The sequence below is a fragment of the Rhinolophus sinicus genome, chromosome X (genome assembly GCF_036562045.2).
Source record: "Rhinolophus sinicus isolate RSC01 chromosome X, ASM3656204v1, whole genome shotgun sequence".
Taxonomy (NCBI): domain Eukaryota; kingdom Metazoa; phylum Chordata; class Mammalia; order Chiroptera; family Rhinolophidae; genus Rhinolophus; species Rhinolophus sinicus.
In genome coordinates, this window is record NC_133768.1 from 18,175,288 (window position 1) to 18,197,819 (window position 22,532).

The 22,532-nt window shown below is 45.8% G+C and overlaps 1 protein-coding gene across 2 annotated transcripts in view; it reads left to right on the plus strand.

Annotated features, from left to right (window-relative positions):
* Positions 1–20,891: 20,891 nt before the first annotated feature.
* PTCHD1 (patched domain containing 1) overlaps positions 20,892–22,532 on the plus strand; it is a 64,322-nt gene continuing 62,681 nt past the window's right edge. Inside the window, exons 1-2 of one of the 2 annotated variants that reach the window (XM_074323202.1) lie at positions 20,892–21,005; positions 21,425–21,776. In XM_074323202.1, the coding sequence (XP_074179303.1) occupies positions 21,426–21,776 (351 nt within the window). In that variant the 5' untranslated portion in view covers positions 20,892–21,005; position 21,425. Of the gene's footprint in view, positions 21,006–21,315; positions 21,777–22,532 lie in introns of those variants that run through there. The other variant, XM_019713810.2, reaches the window with a different exon arrangement.

Genomic DNA, 22,532 nt, shown 5'->3' on the forward strand with positions numbered 1-22,532 from the left:
GCATGAATCTTTCTGCCCTACAAACTTGAAAAAATGAAAGGCCTCATATTTGGACATGGGGGAATACAAATGACCTTGGATCTTTGTTTACTAAATACATCACTCATCCCCCACCCATAGGAAATGTAGGCAGGCACTGAAATCATACCATATATTACTATTAATATAATCTCACTTTTGACTCATAGGACAGTGAAACATCTTGCTAATGAAACAGCTTGACTAATTGGGGTCTGAGCAAATGGAGTTGAGTCAGGTCCCCCAACACAGACGTTGGTAATAGTGCCTGGACAAATGGTCCCAGCTCCTCGGCCCATGTATCAATGCATAGCCAGGACACAGAAGCAGAGGAATCTCTCACAAAGAACAGTCCAAGATCGTAACCCTTTCTGTGTGGGGCTCAGCATCATTAAAGCCACCTTGTGGCCCTGACCAAGGCAAAAGAACAGGAAAGTGCATTGAGGCCATGAGGGTAGCTGAGACTGACCACTTGACTGGATTCAGCACCAAGGACCCAGGGTGGAAGAAGACAGTCACTTGGAGTCCTCTAGAAAGCTGGAGTTGAAATCTGGTCCACTCCTGATCGAGGCTAACAGAGAGAGAACAAGTGTTTGCCATTCCACTCATTTAACAAATATCGCCGTGCTGGGCTAGGCACTCAGGGTTCAATGGTGAACAAAACACAGCTGTCCCTGCCTCTGTGGAACTTACAGTAGAATGTGGAAGACAGATACTTAACAGGCAGGAGAGCAGGTAGATAGCTACCAATGGTGTATTGAACAATACCAGGAGTTAAGTTCAGAGCAAAGGGGATGAGAGGGGGTGCAAACTGGAAGAAATACCATGTGTGGAGGCCCTGAGGGGGCAGGGAAAGTGGGATTTTCAGGGAACAGAATGAAGAAGGCCAATGTGTCCAAGGTCAGAGAGAGAAAGAGCGAGAATTGAGAACATGGTCTGACACACTGACACATCCTAAGTATGTAGTATCAGCTATTGAGGGACTCTTTTCTTTCTAATAGAAAAGTCCTTACTTCCTCAAGTGAAAACTCCACCTTGGGGTAAATCTTTACAACCCCTAACATTTTTCTAGAAATGTTAGTGCCTACTTGATGGTCATTAATTAAATTATAACTATCCACTAATTCAACAGGGGTTCTCAAAATTACCTGCTTATTAGAACTACCTGACGTTATCCCATTACCCAACCAATCAAATCATAAACTCTACGAGGTGGGGCATTGGCCTGAGTATTTTTTAAAGCTCCCCAGTTGCTTTTATGTGTGGCCAGCTTCAAGAACCAAAGGAATATTTTAACATGATTTAGTAGTGAGCAGCCATCCAGCCTGCCACCAAGCCAGGGCCCAAATGAGATACAAGAGCGGTAAACTGAGGTTGAAGTGAGAACGAGTTTGCTGAGAGCCTGTTCTGGGCTGGGCACTTTTCGTTTCACTGTTCACTGTTCACTATTCAGTCTCCAAAAAACTCTATAACTCTTTTCATCCCATTTCACAGATGAAAAACAACTGCTAATCAGAGAAGCGAGTTGCCCAGGTCACACAAGTAAATGGGAGGGGAACATGAATTAAGCTCTAGTCCTTTGTGTTCTAAGCCCTACCTTGTATCTACTACCCTCATACTGCTTTCTAAGGAAGAGGTATATAGTTGCAACCCTTGAGAAGCCAAAAAAGGACAGTAGAGCCTGAGAAGGTGATGGCATTGAGAAGGGTCACAGGGGGAAGTATGAGAGGACAGAAGACAAACTGTCCATAACTCACTGTTTTTCCCATGGGCAGCGCTGTCAGTTAGGGCAGACCTCTAGGTAACCTGCCCTCGCTCAGAAACTTCTCCTCACATTCCTGAGGAGCCATCCCTGATGCCACTCTTCCTCTCAGACCCCTTGTCTAATTCATCAGGAAACCAATGGCCCATGCCTCTGAAATATCTCCAGAATCTGGCCACTTCTCATTATCGGCACTGCTGCAACCCTCGTCCAAGTCACCACGACTCCCCACCAGGAGACTGCATCTGCCTCCTTCACACTCTTGCCCTCAATAGGCCATCCTCACCCAGCAGCCTCAGCTATGGTGGGACACAGAAGTCAGAGCGTGCTGAACAAGCAGGCTGCTTTGCTTAAAACCCTCCGTTTCAACCAGACCACAAGCCCGCCACCTCGCTGGCATCTCCAGGGCACTCCAAGCCCTGGGTCCACCTGCCTCTCTGGCTCCATCTCCTGCAACGCTCCCTCTCACTCACACCGACCTTCCACCTGCCCCTCAACACTTGCCGCTCTCTGGGGCATCCTACACGGCATCCCTTCTCTCTGCAGTGCTTTTACCCAGATCTTTGCATGGCGGCCTGCTTCTCCTCGTTTAGCTCTCAACTCCAATGGCACCTCCTCAGAGAGGCCTTGCCTGACCATTGCAGCGGAAGAGGCCTCCATCCTTACCTTGTTGGTCATGTGCAAGGCATTCGATACCTACTTGCGTATTCGTGGACACGCTTTTGACAGTGTAACTACCTGTGTCCATGGCCAAAAGGCGTGTGATGCTTTGGTAGGAAATTCTATTCATCACACTCTGTTTGACATGCTCTTCAGCCTTGAACTCATCGCTAGTCCTTGCTCTCTGTTTGCAAAATGAGAATAATGATTAACAGCAGTCTGGAGGCAACCTTCTGACTGAAGGCTCAATGGGTGTCAGCAGTTAGACTCCCAGTACCATATTCAGAAAGAAGGAGGACCCAAAGCCAAATCTTTTGCTTGTACGTTTCCCTTTCTGGTTGATGTTGGCTTTTCATTTGCATTTAGCACGTTCAGGGAGGAGGCAAATAAACATTGCACCAGCTGACACCATGTGAATGCTCATCAGATCCAGTCAGGACAGGAAGGCAGGGAGCAAACCATCACCAGAAACTCTCACAGGCTTGAATCAGACTCCAAGTCCATTAATCTCCTGCAAGATAACCAAGTCTACTGCGAATAAAAACATTAACAGCACCATTTCCTGGATTTGAAGTTATCTAAGAGTCCAAACAGACCCAGAAAATGGAGTGCAGTTTCTATTCCAGGCCCTTCACAAAATGATGGATAGTGCCCGGGACAAATGACAGAGAGAGCCGCTGCTGTGGTTGGTATATGGTCTTCTGTCTGCCCTCCTTAATTGTAACATTAACCTGCTACTGTGTAGCCCCTCGTTTCTCCTCTTTGTAGCTGGTTCTCAACCTGTAGAACCCCATGAGGTCTATGGATAGAATTGAGGGGGTCCATAATTTGGATGGGAACAATTTACTTTTGGGCTTTCAATCTCTAGCTGCCATTTGGCATTGTCTGCAACTCAGTATAGGCCGGGGACGCCCGCAGTATCAGCAGGGGCTGTGACTTTGTCACCAATAAAATGCACAGTTGTTATCACATTTCAGTTGTTGCAGATATCTCAAAATACTGTTGACATTCATCATTACTTCAAAATTATAGCAGTTATTAGACCTCTTGCTAGATCTTGTTATTTCACACATTCATAAAGAAGCATATCCATCCCTCTATCACAAATCTGGTTTTTTCGTAGTTTGAAGCTGTATTGCAATATAATTGATTTCCTTTGTTATCCCCTGCATTTTATTTTATACATTTTAAAACCTTTTCTAAGAGGGAGTTCAGAGGCCTCAACAGACTTCCCCAGCCTAGTTCCCGCCTTAGGCCACACATGAAAGTGGCCAAATCCTCACACTGATGCTTCAGAGAAGTTTTTGTCTCGGGCAGTTCTGCAACATAGATCAGGTTTTGCTTACTTGTCTCCACAGGGCACGTCATGCTGTCCTGTATCACTTTCCCTAGCAGTGTTTCTCCGCCTGTATGGGCCATGCTACCTTTAATAAACACTCCTGCCCACTTCTAATACTCTCTGAAATGCAAACTAAATGAAACATTGTAGTTGAAAACCACTCAATGGGGCAAAGTGCTGCTTTGTTTGAAACCTTCACATACCAACTTCATCAAAAATTCTGATTCCCCAATCACACCAGCACCCGTGGCTGACAGCCGCTTCTAAATGAATGCCCTTGTGAGAGGACAGTAGAAGTCACCTTTGTTCTTGGCTACCCTCTTCAAGGTATTTACCTCACTAACCACCCTATTCTTCCCAGAATCACAGGACAAATTGGCTTCTCCTATTCCTAGCCTGGGCGGTAAGGGAGAGGGTCTCTCTTGTGTGATGTGGGCAATTCTTTTCTTTCTTTTAGTTTTGAGATGACAAGGGTGGGGTTTCTGGAAATGTTTAGCATGACACCAAAGAGGAAGGCAGAAACCAGGTAGAAAAAAAAAACAGAATCAAACTTGTCTTCAGAAAACAGATGTCTTATCCCAGGGTAACTCTTGTCTGGCTTCACACTGACTGGCCTGGCACTGATCATTGGGCTCTCAAGCCCCCGTTCTTTTCCTCCTGTCTGGCTGGGATGTGACACTTGGCAACTGTAAATCCTACCCAGGGGGAGCTCGTGGTTGGCATAGCTTCTAGGCCTGGCAGGAGTCTCAGGTCCCGCCAGGGTCTACTTCCTGACTTCTCTCCAGGTGTGGGCAAAGTTAGAAGAGAAGGGGGCCAATGACAGAATCGAAGAGAAAGCAAACACCTAAGGGGCAGGATGAGAACATGGGTCCAAGGGAGCAATAGAGAATTCATGATGGTGGAGAGGTGCGCCCCCAAAGAGTCATGAAAAGAGCACTGTGTGGGGCCCAGCTGCGTGGCCTTCTCTTTGGTTCCCCCTTGAGGCCGTTCCTGGTACTGCACCTAGTCCTGCATCCCATCCCAGGCTTCAGGTAGACACACACACACACACACACACACACACACACACACACACACACACCTAGTTTCTGACAGGATGAAAACCCTAATCTTTCTCAACCTGTCTTGATTTTCAGTTGTGACCATGTGCTACAGGCTGGACCATTAAGACATGAGGGGAACTCTGCAGGGATAGTTCTGGAGAAAATATTGCTTTCCTTATTAAAGGAATAGATATGACTTTCCTCCTTTTTCCTGACTGAAATGCATATCTGACGTCTAGAATTGTGACAGTCGTATCTCAACCATAGAGCAAGAAACATTAAGTGAAGGTCATGAGGATGGCAGAGATGCCATCTCTGTCGTGCTTGAGCCTCTGAACCAATGCCCCGGTGGCTACCTCCAGATTTTGGATTATGCAAGAAAAATCAGTCTTTTTTTGTTAAAGCCACTCTTAGTTGGGTTTTGTAATTGGCAGACAAAACCATCCCTAACTCAGACACCAGAATAGCCTCCTCCTTCCAGCATCTATCCATCCACTCAAGGTAACCACACTGCTCCATTCCCAAACCCATAAGATGTGAGGCCCCCCTCTCCCTTGCAAGCCCTTAGCCTACACAAACACGCTGACACAGATGACAATCCTTGGACAGCACTACTAGCTGGGTTCAGATTCAATGCCAAATCCTTCTTTTGTGATTAATTCTATCTAGCTCCGACCTATATTAGATCCCTGGCTTGTCTCATCACCCTAATTCCCTACAGAGTTTGCACAATGCACAGTTGTGGAATAGCAAGATATGTGCAGTATTTGATATCACCTTTCACAGTTTATCTCAAACCTCACTCTTCCACAAAGTCCCCCCTCATTCCAGCATGAAGTGACCTCCCCCATCTTTATTTTTTTTTTTTTTTTTTTTTTTTAAAGATTTTATTGGGGAAGGGGAACAGGACTTTATTGGGGAACAATGGTCAAATTGTTGTCCTTTCAATCTTAGTTGTGGAGGGTTCTGTTCGGCTTCAAGTTGTTGTTCTTTCAGTCTTAGTTGTGGAGGGCGCAGCTCAGCTCCAGGTCCAGTTGCCGTTGCTAGTTGCAGGGGGCACAGCCCACCATCCCTTGCGGGAGTCGAACCGGCAACCTTGTGGTTGAGAGGACGCGCTCCAACCAACTGAGCCATCCGGGAGCTCAGTGGCAGCTCAGCTCAAGGTGCCATGTTCAATTTTTTTTAGTTGCAGGGGGCAGAGCCCACCATCCCTTGCGGGACTCGAGGAATTGAACTGGCAACCTTGTGGTTGAGAGCCCCGCGCTCCAACCAACAACTGAGCCATCCAGGAGGCAGCTCAGCTCAAGGTGCCGTGTTCAATCTTAGTTGCAGGGGGCAGAGCCCACCATCCCTTGCGGGACTCGAGGAATTGAACTGGCAACCTTGTGGTTGAGAGCCCACTGGCCCATGTGGGAATCGAACCGGCAGCCTTCGGAGTTAGGAGCACGGAGCTCTAACCGCCTGAGCCACCGGGCCGGCCCCTCCCCCATCTTTAAATGCCACTTACACCTGCACCACTCATTTGCTGCTGAACACTTATGGCGCCGTAATGCATTGGTCTAGGTTATCTTCCACTTCCAAGAAGTCTCCCTAACCCCCTCAGTTTGAGTTAGGTGCCACTAATACCAACTCTTGCAATGTGCTATGCTTTCCTCTATTAAAGTCCTCACCACACTTTTGCCTCCTTCTGTCGACTTCTCTACATCCTCCAATAAACGATGACCCTCTTGAGATAGGGATGATCTCTTACTTACAACATATATCAGTTCCCAATTTGGACCTGGCACATATTAGGTGCTTAATGAGTTTTTGTTGAATGAGTAAAGAATCTTATCTCCCCACCAACATATCAAGTTTGCTGAAAAAAGGAATCTGGATTTTTGCCTCCTTGCAGCCCCCTAATGATGCACATAGTAGGCTTATAATAGATATTTGGGCAGTGATTTGTATAGAGACACAAGCGTGTTTTGCTTCAATAACTTCCACTTGACAACTAAGGCACATGACTTGGTTTGTATATGCACATATATAAACATCAAATCATGAAATATGTATGTATAAATAGATATGCATATAACACTGGGCCAAGAGGTACCCAGTGAAAGGTTGGCGTGATGAGGTTTTTCCCACCAAATTCCCCAGGGGTCTGACTCAACCTTCCAGTTGTTCCTGCATCATGCACGGCCTCTATTATTTTCTTACCAAAAGCTTTGCAACAAAAATCATCAATAATGAAAAGGAGCCCCTTCTGAAAAAGTTCTCAAATGAAGTAGAGCAGGATGAGAGGGTTTATCACAGGTAAGATCAAGGAGGCTTCTAAAGCCAATTGATGATGTAATACAGAATGGTACACCTGAAATCTATGTAATTTTACTAACAATTGTCACCCCAATAAATTTAATTTAAAAAAAAAGTTATTATAAATAAATAAATAAATAAATAAAGCCAATTGAATACTGATCCAAATACCGTGACATTACTCACCAAAACTCGACCAGAGCATTGCTAGTAATGTTCGCAACAAATGGCTTTGCAAAGCACAATCCACCAATCACAACAAGGGCTGACCACTCAGACACGATGGTTCTAACCTAGGTACTTAGGATATGTAAAAGGATGACCCCTTTCCCCTTTCTTTCAGCTGGGAAATTATAGCCAAGTGATTCCTCCAAATCAAAATAGAAAGCCACATAAGGGTGAAGATGGGGTGAAGATGGCCATGGTGTTGGCTAAGGAAGGGGGTGTGGCAGGTAAGCTGGGCAACTAGACTACATTACTTTCAAATAAAGTAGAAAGTAAGACTCTGAAAGGGCATTAGTTAGGTTCAAAATATGAAAATTGGGGGGAGACTACCTTCTGTAAGTGAGAATAACTTTATAAAAGGTAAAAAAATTAAATGCCCATGAATTATCTGACACAAAACTTCAAACTGGACTGAAACACATATGAAACACCCAAAGCAAGAATACTCTTGCATTATAGTCTTCAAGCCTAGGGGAGACCTAAAGCGCCTTCAAAAACTGAGAGATTCTCCAAAGTTCAATTTTCTCTTGTACCCTAAATGTTAAAGCAACTCTCAATCTTAGTCCTCTCAAACGTAGAGAGGAGGCATCAGAAGGTCATTAAGTCAAAAAAGAAAAGGATGATATGTTCCTAGCATCTGGCTGATAGCAGATTTCTACTTTGTCCCTATCTTCACCCAAAAACATCCATTCAAAGATGCCCTTTGCCAGAGTTCACAGAGACTTCTGGGCCTCTGTTGAGGTGCTATTGATCTCTAATCAGATGTTATAGGCTGAATTGCATCCCCTTAAAATTCATATTTTGAAGTCCCAACCCTCTGTACCTTATTTGGAAATAAGGTAATTGCAGGTGTAATTAGTTAAGATGAAGTCCTATAGAGTAGAATGGGCCCATAATTCAATATACTGATGTCCTTAAACAGGGGAAAATTGAATGGACACACACACACACACACACACAAAGTACATCATGTGAAAATGATGAGTCTACACTAAGGAAAGCCAAAGATGGCCAGCAAACCAACAGAAGCCAGGAGAGGAGCCTGAACAGATTTTCCCTCCCAGGTCTCCAAGGAACTAACCTTTGGACACCTTGATCTCAAACTTCTAGCCTTCAGTACTGTGAGACAAGAAATTTCTACTGTTGAAACCACCCAGTTTTTGGTATTTTGTTATGGCAGCCTTAGGAAACTAATACACTGGGTGAATAATTGCAGCCTCCAATGTTTGAATTTCCACATGCTCTCTGCCACAGATTATTTTACCACCACTAAAGAATTACCACTGCCTCAGTTTTCAGAGTCATCTTTAACTTGCTTTCTGCCTCTGGCCCCTTCTTATGTACTTACTTCTTTTCCACAGAAAAATCTGTGTTTACTAATTTCTAAGATGGGATTGATGCAAAGCCATCTGTTAAATGAGAAAAATCCCTATATATGAGATAATCAACAAATATGATTCCAATTAATGATTTTTGAAATTACTATTTAAATGTTGACTTGGACTGTGCCCATATGATGTCAAAATAACTGATTTGTATGTGAATGTTTTAGTCAAACAATTAGCCTACATAATGCCAAATAATATGGTTGATTGTTGTTTTATCATCAAAGTGACTAGATTGACCAGTGTTTTTAGGCATCATAAAGCATAGCCTAGTTTCCTTTATGAGTACCAGGAGGCCAAGCCAGAGAAATAAAAACATACTTCTTTTCTTTAAACCCCCAAGGACTATCAATAAGGAAATAATACAGTGGAAGGAATTTTCACTAAGAAAATATCACTTAATAATATTAGTTAATAGTCTTTCCTGTGGGATTTTGTCACCACCTTATTTCACCTTTATTGTTCTATAGGGGACCAAAGAGTTATGCTTCAAGTGAGGCAAATTTAACAGAATGCCTACCAGACTAATAATAAATAGGGTGGAGAACAAGTGGTGGAAGGGTCGTGAACACACGTTCTCATTTTTCTCTTTTTCCCATTTCCTACTGTGCCTCACCACCTACTGGCCCGAGTAATGGGTACTAGATGGATAAATGTAGGGTGGAACTTGAAGGAGTAAACTAGGGAGAGTAGTTGGAATTGGAAAAAGGGAAAGAAGTGAACTGGGCAAGCTTCCAAGTGGGTCCAAACCAGACCCACTATTGTACCTCAGGCACTAGCCTTCTGGCAAAGTTATAAATAATGGTCAGCACATTATGTCTTTGTGGCCTTTCCACACCCTCTCTGAGACTTTCACTTCCTTTGGACCTCTCCCCCCCTTTCCCCTTCTGAATGAAAAAAGAGAAAGCACCACAGTGGTCCCCATATTCTATCTTTTGCTGGTCCATGGTTTAAAAGAATCCCCCCAGAGGGTGGGGGGGACGGGGGTGGTAGATGAGGGTAAAGGGGATCAAATATACGGTGATGGAAGGAGAACTGCCTCTGGGTGGTAAACACACAATGGAATTTATAGATGATGTAATACAGAATTGTACACCTGAAATCTATGTAATTTTACTAACAATTGTCACCCCAATAAACTTTAATTAAAAAAAGAATCCCCCCAAATTGCAGATTAATTCTGTGGAAGGTTTGGGCTTCCACAGCAAGATGTGGACATCACAATCCGAAATTCAGAATCCGCAAACAATGAGCTTCCCACATCTATCTAAGTGATACAATGGTCCTAGCTGGTACATTTTCTAGACGGTCTCATTATCCTAATTTTCATTAGGATACTATGGGGATTTTCAAATAACATTTTAAGATGTTAAAAAAAAATATTTCACCAAAAAGGAGAATTTAAAAAATAAATCAAGAAAAAGATTGCAAAGGTTTTGTGAAGTTAACATCTAATAATAAGTAGAGAAAAAACTAGAATATATATTACGATCAAAACAAACAAGCAAACAAAAAAACGTATTGCTGCTGGGAATGGAAAATGGTTCAGGCCCTTTGGAAAACAGCTCATTTAGTAGTTCCTCAAAATGTTAAGCATAGAGTTACCATACGACCCAGCTATTCCACTGCTAGGTATGTACCCAAGAGAAGTGAAAACATATATATATATATATATATATCCATACAAAAATTTCTACGTGAATGTTCATAGCAGCATAAGTCATAACAGGGCTAAAATATTTTATTGAAATGGTCTCATATCTACAGTGCCTTTACAAAGGTGTCAATGAAAGAATAAGTTTCTAATATTGTAAAATGTTGCTGCCTGTTTTCTTCAGTGTTATTTCTAACGGTAAATTATAGTGTGTGCATGGTGTGTGTGTGTGTGTGTGTGTGTGTGTGTGTGTGTGTGTGTGTTTCTTAACAGAAGTGTAAGCTGCTACCAGGGAATGGAGGCCAGATATAGAAAAGGTATGGCTTTTGGTCATCAGAAGGGAAATCCCCAGGTGTACATTATAAAGAGAATGAAAATGAACCGGAGGGAGGTTTCCAGGGGATCTCACTAAAGGCCATACATTTCATTTTCCCCTCCCCCACCTCCTTATTTATCTCCTTTCCTTCTCCTCCAAATAAAGCTGTCTCATTTAAGCAACCAGCCCTAAGATATAACTCACTTCCCTTGGGAGCAAGGACATTTATAAATCCACATGAGTCACCATATTATGGATTTAACCTAATGGATTTTTAGTCTCCACCCTGTGGATTCCTTCAGGCCACCAACCTCTCTCGTCCAGCTCTCATGTCCAAACCATGACATTCAACCCCCATTTGTTGTAACTTAGGGCTTAACACAGTCCACCTTTTCTTCCTCTTCACCCTGACAAGAAACTCTGTGGAATACAGTAAAAATAAACACATGTCTCTAAGGTTGGACACAGTCTAGCATAGCTCTTCGGAATGATACTGTGTTTTCTGAAAGCATGATGCAGTATCTTAGCTCCATTCTGCAACCATCTCAGTCCTGCCAATTCTATCTCCCTAAAAATATATCAATCCTGCCCTTTGTCTCATCCCACTGGTCCACCGTGTTTCAGGCCCTAAGCTCCTTTTGTCCTAATATTTGTCATGACCTGCTAACTCATCTCTTTGCCTCTAGTCTGGCCCTCCTTTTATCCACCTTCCGTGTGGCCACCTGGCCATAGACTCCCATATAAGGCCCCGAAATGGCTCCTTTCAGGGCTTTAGAATAAACATCTTCAGCGCTTTATCTGGGCTTATAAATCCCTTTTTAATCCAGCTCCTATCTGCTTTTCCAAACTAGCATCCTGAACTCTTTTGTAGTTTCCCAAACAAGCTAAACTCTCTCCCGTCCTTATAATTTCAAATGTTATTCCCTCTGCCGGGAATATTCTTTCTTTCCCTCCATGGTGGGTTGGCTAATTCCTTTTTTTTTTTTTCAAACAGCTTTACTGAGGTATAATTTACATACGATTAAATTCGCTAGGCTCCACTAATGGCTAACCTTTGAGACTCCATCTGGATGTCATCTGTTTTCAGTTGGGTTCCTCCAAAGACAGATCCTGGGGGATAAAAAAGACGTGGGTGTAAATGGTTTATTTGGGAAGGGGTTCCCAGAAAACAGAGTGGGGGAGCAGAGAAGGTAGATAGAGAAGGGAGAAAAGCCAATAAAGGATGTGATCCTGAGTGGTTTACTGCAGTGGGCAACAGGAGGTCAACTCTGCTGGGAAGCCTTTGAGAGCCTGTGTGAAATACTTTTGAGTTGTCCCACAAGAAGACAAAGCAGTTTGCGTGTTTACCTATTTTTCCTGTCCCTCATTAATTGAGGGTCACTCCTAAGTGTGTTAGCTCCCTGGCCCTTCCTGTCTGCACAACGTCAGAGAGAATATATCACACAGAAAGAAGCAGGAAGCCATCAATGTATGTGGGAACTTCCTAGAGTGAACTCCTAAAGTCAGCCAAGAGGATAAGGATGGAGAACCAGATAGCATCTCTATAAATCCTCTTTAAAGCTCTTCTCTTATTATTATTTTTTTTCAATTACAGTTGGCATTCAATATTATTTTGTATCAGTTTCAGGTGTACAGCATAGTGGTTAGACATTTATATAATTTAGGAAGTGATCCCCCCCGAAAAGTCTAGTACCCACCTGGCACCATACATAGTCATTTCAACACTACTGACTACATTCCCTTGCTGTACTCTACATCCTCATGACTATTCTGCAACCACCAATTTGTACGTCTTAATCCCTTCACCTTTTTCACCCAGTCCCTGAACCTCCCTCCCATCTGGCAACCATCAGTTTAAAGCTTTTCCAAATCCTGCCTCTGCCTTTCTGGCTGAGTTAGGAGAACCTTCTCACTGGTCCCACAGCACCAATGCCATTGCCATATTACACAATTTTGTTGTTTCACTTGTTGGCCTCAGTCCACTGCACTGTGGACACCTCAAAGGCAAGGTCTTTACATGTCTTCATGCTCTACATTTAGCAAAGTGCCTTGGAACTGTTAGGCCCAATAACGTGAGTGGTTGTTTCAAAGCACTTTCCATTCATTACCATGTTTTGCACCTGAAACTCTCCTTACCAGGGAGATACCATCATCTTTATTATTCTGATTTTATGAACAGAAATCTGAAATACAGTGATAAGACAGAGCTAGATGGAAGACCTTAGTTGCTAATGGCCCAGCCAGTAACCAAACTACTCTAGTTTCTGTTGCTTGGCACACTACAGGAGGTAATGGCATTAACCTGAGGCTAAACCTTTCTACCCATGGCAGAACAGACTTTTCCATATGTAAAATAATCCCCTTTAGAAGATGCCTGAAGGTGGAAGCAAAGCAGCCCTAGAAATGCCAAGTCCTCTGTGCTTTGTCTGAAAAGGGAACCTTTGATTTTTTTTTCTTCTCTCATTTAACCTCTCCTACGAGCTGCCTCCTGATGTACCTTTCCTGCAATTCTAATATTTGTGAAGATGTAAATTAGGTTTTACTATTAATTAATTCACCAACATAATGCCATTCACTAGAAGGGAGTGATCAGCCATGGGGAACAGAATGCCTTGTAGCTCTGTCATTTTTAAAAGTCAAAGCAAGAAGTACACAGTTCTAATAACAGAAGGGATGAAGTGCTTTGTTCTTAGGTTATGCTCTGAAGTACAATTTTTAAAGAGATTAAATATATAAACATCAAAGAAAGACTGCCCTGAAGCTAATAATTGCAAAAGAAAACCCCCCTGCTATCTTATGTCCCCCATGTTTATACATAAGACAATGAATCTGGTGATTATAATGATCTCTGTTCACTTTATACAGTAAAAATAAAAGAGAATTAAAGAATCCTTCTCTTTGCAGTATAATGACTACTGTTGAACCACTGAAAAAAAATGGAAGAATTTCAACAGGCATAAGGTCAAAATCTATTTGGTTGCTTTTTCTGTTATATTTTGGAACCACTTGACAGTTTTCCATTTTAACATTTTGAGGGATTTTTTTCATGGTAGAATCCAGGCAAGGACTATACAAGTTTTGCCATCTGCAAAAAGAGTGGGTTGGAATAGACCAGCAAACACTTTAGGTTCCATAACAATATTTTTGTTGCTCCAACAGAACTACTCTAAGGAATACCAACATCAGAAATGAATCCAAATACTGGAAAGCTGATTAATGGATAGGCTACAATATTGCCAGGTTACAACACTATTAAATGAATAGCAAATACAGAAATAGCATTAAATTGTTTACAATATTCATGGCATATTATGTTATATGATGAAGATGTTTTTGACACATTCATTATGATATACAGTCAAGGCATTTTAGAAAAGAGATCAACCAATTTTCTGCTTAAAAGAAGAATGACTGACAGAAAAACATGGATTTTGATATTGGATAGGCCTGGGTTCTATTTATACTTCCATTACAGGTAACTCTATAGAAGATATTTAATCTCTTTAATCCTCAGTTTCTGCTCTTTAAAATGGGTTTGACAATAGCCTACAGAGTGATTTTGCAAATTACATAGGTGAAGATATGTAATTTCTTAGGCTAAGAAAGCGCTTAGGGCTTAACTTAGCACACGAAATACATAAAAATGTTCTTTCCCCCTTTTCTGTCATTCCTGTAAGTCTTTAGCACAATTACTCCTAGAATTCAAGGGAGTATATTTTAGAGTCAGTTCTAACATTTACCTTTAAATGTCCCCTCCCCATACAAACATACCACAAGGGCATAAAAGGATTGGGCACAATTTTAAATTATTATCATGGATTTAGTGATCCACTATATAAATTTATCTCCATTTTAATTGGCCTGCACTAGATAAAGATCACCAACCCCCTGGATTATATTAGTTTGAATAACCTCTTTAGCTCTCAAATGTCTCTAAAACCAAGGTAGAAGTGATGGGGGCTGAGGGGGAGGAATAATGAGGTTTCCGTGGCTCTGTCCCTGGTGCTGAAACTGAAGAATGTCTGTAAACTGTCCTTGTTTAGATGCAGTGGAAGGAAAGCTAGTTTAACTTAATGAAAAACCTCAGTTGCACTTAATTTAATATCAAGAAACTCATTACTCAGGAATTCTGAGAATGAGGAGTGGTCATCTTCTTTGACCAAGCTCAAAACTTTAGGACTATCCTAAGGGAAGAGAGAAGGGGACCTCCACCAACCCAACCCAGTGATCAAAAGGCTATCGAAATCTGATATGTAACATTTACATATCATATTCTTATAGATATAGATATTTATAGATCACACATATATAACATTAGATAACAAAGAAACTCAAAACAGCAAGATGCTAACTCTAGGCTAAAGGTATTCTGAGATTAGAGACAAACCAGATATCATCTATGCCTTTTTTTTTTGGAGCGTTCACACATTGTTGTGACCTCTCCTCTGGCATTTCCTTTTATTTGGGTTTACATTTTCATCCTCAGTATATTCATTCCACCCTATTAGACTACAAATTCCTTAAGAGCAGGGAATCCCTTGCTCAATTTCTCCTAGTTGTCATCCACAGTAGGAACTTGCTTGCCAAAACAAATGAAATAAAACTGCTCACTAAAATTAATCCATGTTGGTATGGACATCAGAAAAAGCATATTAGATATGTGACCTAAGATTTTAAGAGAAGCTTGAATGATGGAAGGATTTTGAAAGACGGAGAGAAGGCAAAGCCATGCTTTCTGTTTAGAGAAAACAGCAAAGCAAAGATTTGGACCTAGCCACCTCGACCTCCTACTGGCACGAGGAGTACAGACACCAAGATAGTGCATTCTTAAATGTTTCCTGCTACATCAATGCATGAAATATCCCTCTCTTATCCCTGAGTCTTATGTTTACTCAGGAAACTGATTTTAATTACTTCTTTTCCATATGTCATGATGGATCATTCTTCTAAAAGACTAGTGATGATACTAAGAGCTACTGAGTTGGCAGAATATCCTGAAAAACTCAGATATCCAATCAGCACGTTTCTGAACTGGGATCATCTACACATAACAGTGTGTGTCTTTATCTTAAGCAAGTCTTACTAGGACTCGTCACACATGTGTTCTCTCTTCAACTGCAAGTTTAAACTATCTTCAGTAATCTCCCTTTGGGTAAAATTTCAGGACTAGAGTGTTGTTCTGCATAAAACAGCTTCTTGGTCAAAACAGGGCTGAGTCCCAGTAGATATTTCATGGAGATATCCCCACTCAAGGTAATGCTGTTGTTTGCCAGGGAGCTTCCACATGCTGAAAGGATAAACCTTTTTATACTTTGGCCTTCCCTGCATGTGTTTCCATGCTCCAAGGAAACTTATCCAGATCTTTCACAATGGCAGAAACATCCAGCACTTAGACATATTTCAGTGTTATTAAGATCAGGAGAATATAAAGTAATGATAAACATGCTATACTAAGTTCCGCCTTCAATTCCAGCCGCCCAAGTATCTTTTGCATGATTCTGCTGTGCATAGTGATTTCACGATTGACATAGACCTGTTTAGATTTAAGACATATGCCTGAAAATAATTTGTTGTTTTTCACGCAGAAAACGGGGAAATGATTATCGAAAGCTAATGCTTGACACACTTGCTAGACAAAAGTAGACCCTTGTTTCTAACCTTATCAAACCAAATAACCTTTTCTTTAAGTCCCCACTCCCTCGAAACCATGATCAATCTCTCTGGCATCTCTGAGCAAAACTGAGTCAAGAGACTGATCCACATATAACAGATGATAGAAATGCCCCCAAGTGGGAATACTTCATTTATTTTATCAACAAATTTAAGCTCTGTGAAGGAATGCCCTTGTCCCTTAAAATTGAACAATAACTAGAAAGGCATCTGTTAGGAGCAATCTATTTAAAATGTAGTGGTTATTTGACCCTCAGAAAATAGAGATACAGTCAGAGATGTATGTATAAGATGTTCATGTCAGCATTGTTTATAATAGTAATGTGTTTTTAAAAATCTAAATATCCAACAATATGGTATAAGTTAAATACATTTTCAGCCATATGATGGAATTCTATGCAGCTATTAAAATGTTTTCTGGCAATATTAATTAACATGAAAAATGTTCATGATCTACTTAATGAGAAAAAATGGTTATCAAACAGAATGTTTATTGTGATCCCTGATTTTAGGGAAAAAAGTGTATAAACATTTGACATACATTGTCAAAGCCTTCCTGCCAAAGACCACCAGGAACACACCAGTAGTTGAATAGCTGGGTTGATTTGTCGTTGCAGTGAGGGAGAACATGCACCATAGGGAACTGAGGAGCGTCTCAATAAGGAAGGGTTAGAAAGGACTTAGCACAGGATTTGGGCTTGGGTTACGTGATTCGCAGGAAGGTTGAAGACAGTGGGGCTTACTCTGGATTGGCTGCTGTCAGGAAGCAGGGGAAGTTTTATGATTGGGCGCCTTAATAAATCTTTAACTAGAGGGAGAAAAGAGTAGACCAAGGCTAAAGCTGTAATTTGTGGGGTTTTATTTAAATCACAATAGTTACTCACATTAGCCAGGATAGAGCCATGTTTGGTCATTTTTGTGATTTGGAGAAGGTTCATGTTTTGTCTGTGTTCAGACATGATTATGCAGTGGCCTTGATTTTGTCTGGATCCATCAGTGACAGAATGACCTTATCTGACATTAGTGTTGTAGGAAATAGCTTTTGTTCAACAGGAGAACACCAAAGCTTAGCTGTGAGTATGAGGGCAGCTCCTAGGAACGCCAAGTCCCAGATGAAAATACCAGGCCAACTTCTGGATGGCAGGGACTGATTTTCTTTATCACACACACACATATCAGAAAAGACCAGAATTATAATAAATATCATTTACTAGGTGTTTGTGATATTCCAGGCCATGTTGTAAGGGCCTTACATCTTTTAACCTATTTAATCCTCACTGCAAATCTATGGGGTTGGTACCAGTATTACTGCCATCTTCCAGAAGAGAATATAGCATAAGGAGGTTAAGTCACTCATCCAACGCACCAGAGTAAGTAGTGGAGCAAAGGTTCAACTTAATGCCTATAGAACCAATAGCCTAATCTCTATTATGTTGTCTGTGTACAGTAAATTATCAACAGAGGTTACCTTTGAAAGGTGGTGGGAATACAGGGATACAGGTGTCTTCTTGTTTCCTTCTTTTTCGTTCTTTTCTAAATTTTCTACAATTAATATGTATTATTGTTAATCAGAAAAAAGGAATAATTTACGAATGTACCCATGGAAGCTCTGTTCCCAAGGTCATTGCCCCGAATGCAAACCCAAGTCTTTGGTGGTAGCAATGCTCCCCTGAAGGACTGAATCAAAAGGGAAGAAAAATCATCATCCTAAGGAGTCCATGTCTTCCTCTCTCCTCTCTCTCTTGCTCCAGCTCAATTTAGACCATACTAACTGGATTGCCCACAATAAAACGTGGCAGGAAGATCAACTCTCCGGCCGTGCTGTCTCTCTGAATTAAAAGAGAAGTGTGGAAGTTCCCCCAAATATACATAAGGACAATTGGGAAGAGTTGGAAGTACTGGAAGCAAATGCCTAGGTCTCAAAGGAAAGGCCCTGTCCGAGTGGGAGGACACCACTCCCGCCCTGGCCAGCTGAGCAGTGCCGGGTTTCTCCCGCTCTAAAATTCAGCCCAGGAGCAGAGAGAGGCCTGTGCTCCGCCTGCCTGAGGGCTTACATTAAAGCACCAGAAATTCGAGGGGTGAGAGAGAACCAAGGTTAGGAGGGAACCATGTGGAGGGACAAAGACTTCAGAATGGAAAGCTTCGCCGAAATGTTAAAGGCTCCCAAAGAGACCTGTCGGCTGGTTTCCGTTTGCTTACTTCTGCCGCTCTGCTGGCATCGGGGCACGTGAAACATCTCTGTTCAGTCCCCGCAGAGAGACCGACTTTAGCCCTCCTGAGAAGTGCCCACCCACCAGCTGCCACCCCCTCAGCCGCAAAGAACTGGGTTTACAGTATTTCCCACTGCCACCGCACCCCCACCACCACCACCACCGTGGGTCTTTCTGTCTGCCTCGCGGAGTGCCAAGGAGGGCATCCACCCTGCCATTTAGCACCTTGACTGCGTCGTGGTGGGTGGTTTCCCAAAGCGTGTGCCCTCGCAGCGGCTCACGCTCGCCTCGCCGCTTGCAAGGCCACAAGTCAATGAGGCTTTTCCCTCCGCGATCATGGTGAATCAGCAAAGCGCTGCAGAGCGGCGGCGTCTCCGCAAGCAGAAATTAAGATGCTGGGGGAAGGGCACAAGTGGAGTGTTGCAGGGGAATTTCTAGCCCCTCCCAACATGTACCTCCTGGGGCAGGCAATATGGAGTGTGCGTGTGTGGGGGGGAAGTGTCGGGTGGAAGCTGCTGGTGCACCTAGGCGCCCAGGGGGAGCCTTTGGCAGCAGTGAGCAGTATGGGGAACAGCGAGGGTGAGCAGAGAAAGTGAAGGAGAGTAGAGATGGATAGAAGGACCTAGGGAGCGCAGGCAGAGCAGAACGGGTGCACCCCGGGGCTAGGCAGCACAGCAGTTGCAGGTGTTGCTGAGGGAACGTAGGAAGAAAGGTCTGGTGTGGGGGAAGGGAGGAGAGAAACCAAAAAAGGAGGATTTCCCATCCCACGACTTCCTATTTCCAACGTGCAAGTTCCCAAGTTCAGTTTGAGAAGTGCAGGGCTGCTTGGCATTGGGGAATCTGGGATGGGAACATTAGGGAAATACCTCCCTGAGTCGCGTTCTCCCACCCATTTCCCTCTCCCTCCCTTCTTCCCCTCTTTTCTTCCTCCCCCTCCTTCTTCTCTTCCTCCTCACCCCATTCCAGCTTCCTTCAGCTTTGATTAATATGCCTGCCCATCCTCAGTAGTTCGGGCCACACTCCAGGGACCGCGCCTCCATTCGCGGCCGCCTCTCGCTTGACCCTGTCACTAGGAGGCTAAACAAGTGCGACCGGAGACGTGGGAAGGGAAGGCCGAGGGCACGAAGCCTGGGGACCCCTCACCACGCCCCGGGCCCCACCCCCATGGTCCCACACAGCGCCTCAGTGGCCCAGACTACGAGATCCGGCTCGTTCTGCTTTGCAATGGATGGACCCCCGAGGTTTGGAGCGCGCAACGAAACGCACTAAATTGTACCTGTGCGTGGCCGTTCCCGCCGCCGCCGCAGGTCTATCCCGGGCCCCAAGCCGGCGCCCGCCTTCTCGGGGAATTCTCTGGAGGGGGAGTGCGAGGGGAACCACAGTGGATGCCTGATCTCTCACGGCTGGTGCGCACACGTACACGCCCAACTTTGCTGAGCAGTCAGCGCCCCCCGGGCTCCCCCGCGCCCCCTGCGGCTCCGCACGCTCAGAGACCGGTATCTCTCCAGGTCTGAGATAAGGTGTCCCCCACTCCCATGCATTTGAGGAGGAGAGGGCGACGTGCAGGAGAGAAAGGGAGTAACGCTACTGACTCCCTGACCAGCTGTTCACAAACACTCCACACCCGCAGGGGCGCCCGCTCCAGCCCCGCCGCACCAGGTCCCCCAGACCCGCCTATGACGACAGAGGGGGGAGGAGGAAGAGGAGGAGGAGGAGGCACCGCGAAGAGCCCGGAGTCTGGGAACAGCGGAGCCCTGGCGACTGGCTGCTCCACGGACTGACCACCATTATCAGCACTTTTAGTTCTGGGGGACGGGGTGAAGAGGTTGAGGGGCACGCAGAACTGTCCAACCCCAATGCACTCTGGAGCGACCCTAAATGAGGGCCAGAAGAAAGCTTCTCCACAGGCGCCTTTCGGGGGGACGTGCCCCAGACGCACACCCGGACTCCGCGGGCCCGCGGAAGCTGCAGTGTTGGGGATATTTTAAATGGCTCTTACTTGAGAGGAGGCGTGATTTCCACGTTCGAGCGTCTTCGCTCCCCACCCCCTCTCCGCACCAGCCAGTGCGCGCCACCACCTGAGCCTGGCGAGAGCCGGGGCGCATGCAGTCTTCAGCCTCCTCCTTTCCGCCTCTGGGGGGGACTCGGCTCTGAGCGGGTCCGCCCGACGCCCCCTGGGAGAACTCTTTACTTTTTGTTTGGAAAATCGGGGCCATTTCTTTATTCATCTCTGGGTCTCCCCGAGGAGGACAGGGGAAGGGAGGGCGTGAGCGGCGGGCCGGGGGAGGGGAGCGTGGGGAGGGGAGGGGACTGGTTGTAGCCTGGAATTCTTCGTCCTCGTGTTCCTAGGCTGGCGCGCAGAGTCTCCCCGCGAAAGCGCCGCCGCCTCTCCCCGCGCCACCCCGTCGTTGGCCTTGGGGGTCGGGTGAGTGGGGTCATGACGCGCCGCGGGGGCTGCCCCGGGCCCCTCCCGCGCTGAGCCGGGACGCGGCCCTGCCACGCGGAGCCCCTTGGGCGGGGAGGCGGCGGAGGGTGGGGAGGGCGCACGGGGTAGGGCGGGGTGGGGGCGGCGCAGAGGCCGCCAGGCTGGGGGGCTCTCCGGGTCGGCGCGGCCGCGGGCAGGAGGGCGTGTCTCCGGCCGGAGGGGACCCTCCCGAGGCGCGGCGCGGGACTCCCCGATGGTGGTGCCGCGACTCCGGGAGAGCTCCAGGTCTCGCCTCCGCCGCCGCCGCCGCCGCCGCCGTCGCCACCGCGGGCGCCGCCACCGCCGCCGCCGCCGCCGCCGCCGCCCGAGCCCGCGCCGAGCGTGCGCCTCGCCCTCCTCCCGCGCCCGCTCTGCTCTAGGATGCTGCGGCAGGTTCTGCACAGGGGCTTGAGGACGTGTTTCTCCCGGCTCGGCCACTTCATTGCCAGTCATCCAGTATTCTTCGCCTCGGCGCCCGTGCTCATCTCCATCCTACTCGGCGCCAGCTTCAGCCGCTACCAGGTCGAGGAGAGCGTGGAGCACCTGCTGGCGCCTCAGCACAGCCTCGCCAAGATCGAGCGCAACCTCGTCAACAGCCTCTTCCCGGTCAACCGCTCCAAGCACCGGCTCTACTCGGACCTGCAGACCCCCGGGCGCTACGGCCGGGTCATCGTCACCTCCTTCCAGAAAGCCAACATGCTGGACCAGCACCACACCGACCTGATCTTAAAGGTGAGAGGGGGGCGCCGCTGCCGCGGCTGGGCTGGCTGTACGCGGGGTCCGGGCTGAGAGCGCCGCCTCTCTCATCCCAGGCGGCTGCCGCAGGGGCTCCCCTGCACCGCGCGCCCCTCGAAGGCCGCCCGGAGCCTCACAGACTCCTGGGCGGGGAGCGTCCGGGTCCGGGCCCTGCCCTGCCCTCGCCGCCGTCGCTGCCACCGGGGAAGCTGCTGCAACAGTTGGGGCGGCGGCAGCCACGGTGCTGTAGTCAGTGCGCTTGTTTTGGTTACAGTGGTCTCGGGGACGGGGAGGCTTTGGGGTTAACTGTGCCAAGAAGGAGCAGAACAAGAAAAGACGGTCTGGAAAGTCCTGCTAGTTGAAAACAAAATACTATGCTTGGGGAGATTCAAAGACCCCTCTCCACTTCCTCCCCTTTTTTCTCCCTTCCTCTGGCCCCCGGAGTGTTCGGGGGAAGGCTGCTGGAAGGGGCTGGGAGGGAGCAGAGGAATGTGAGGTGGGATGGTGGGGAAAACACCCCCCCAGCCACCCAGAAAGAAGTGTGGTCCCTGGTGAGGACAGGGGCTGCCCTGCTGCCCTCTTTCCCCAGAGCCAGGAAGCCATCTCAGCCTTAAAGGGTAGGAAATGATGTTTGTAATTCGCAGTTATTTCATCTTTCACAGTAGTTCCTCTCCTCTGAAATGCAGAAACTTCTTTGGCAAAAGAGGGATTCGACTAATCCTCTTTTATGTGGGTACATTTGGGCGTGAGGGT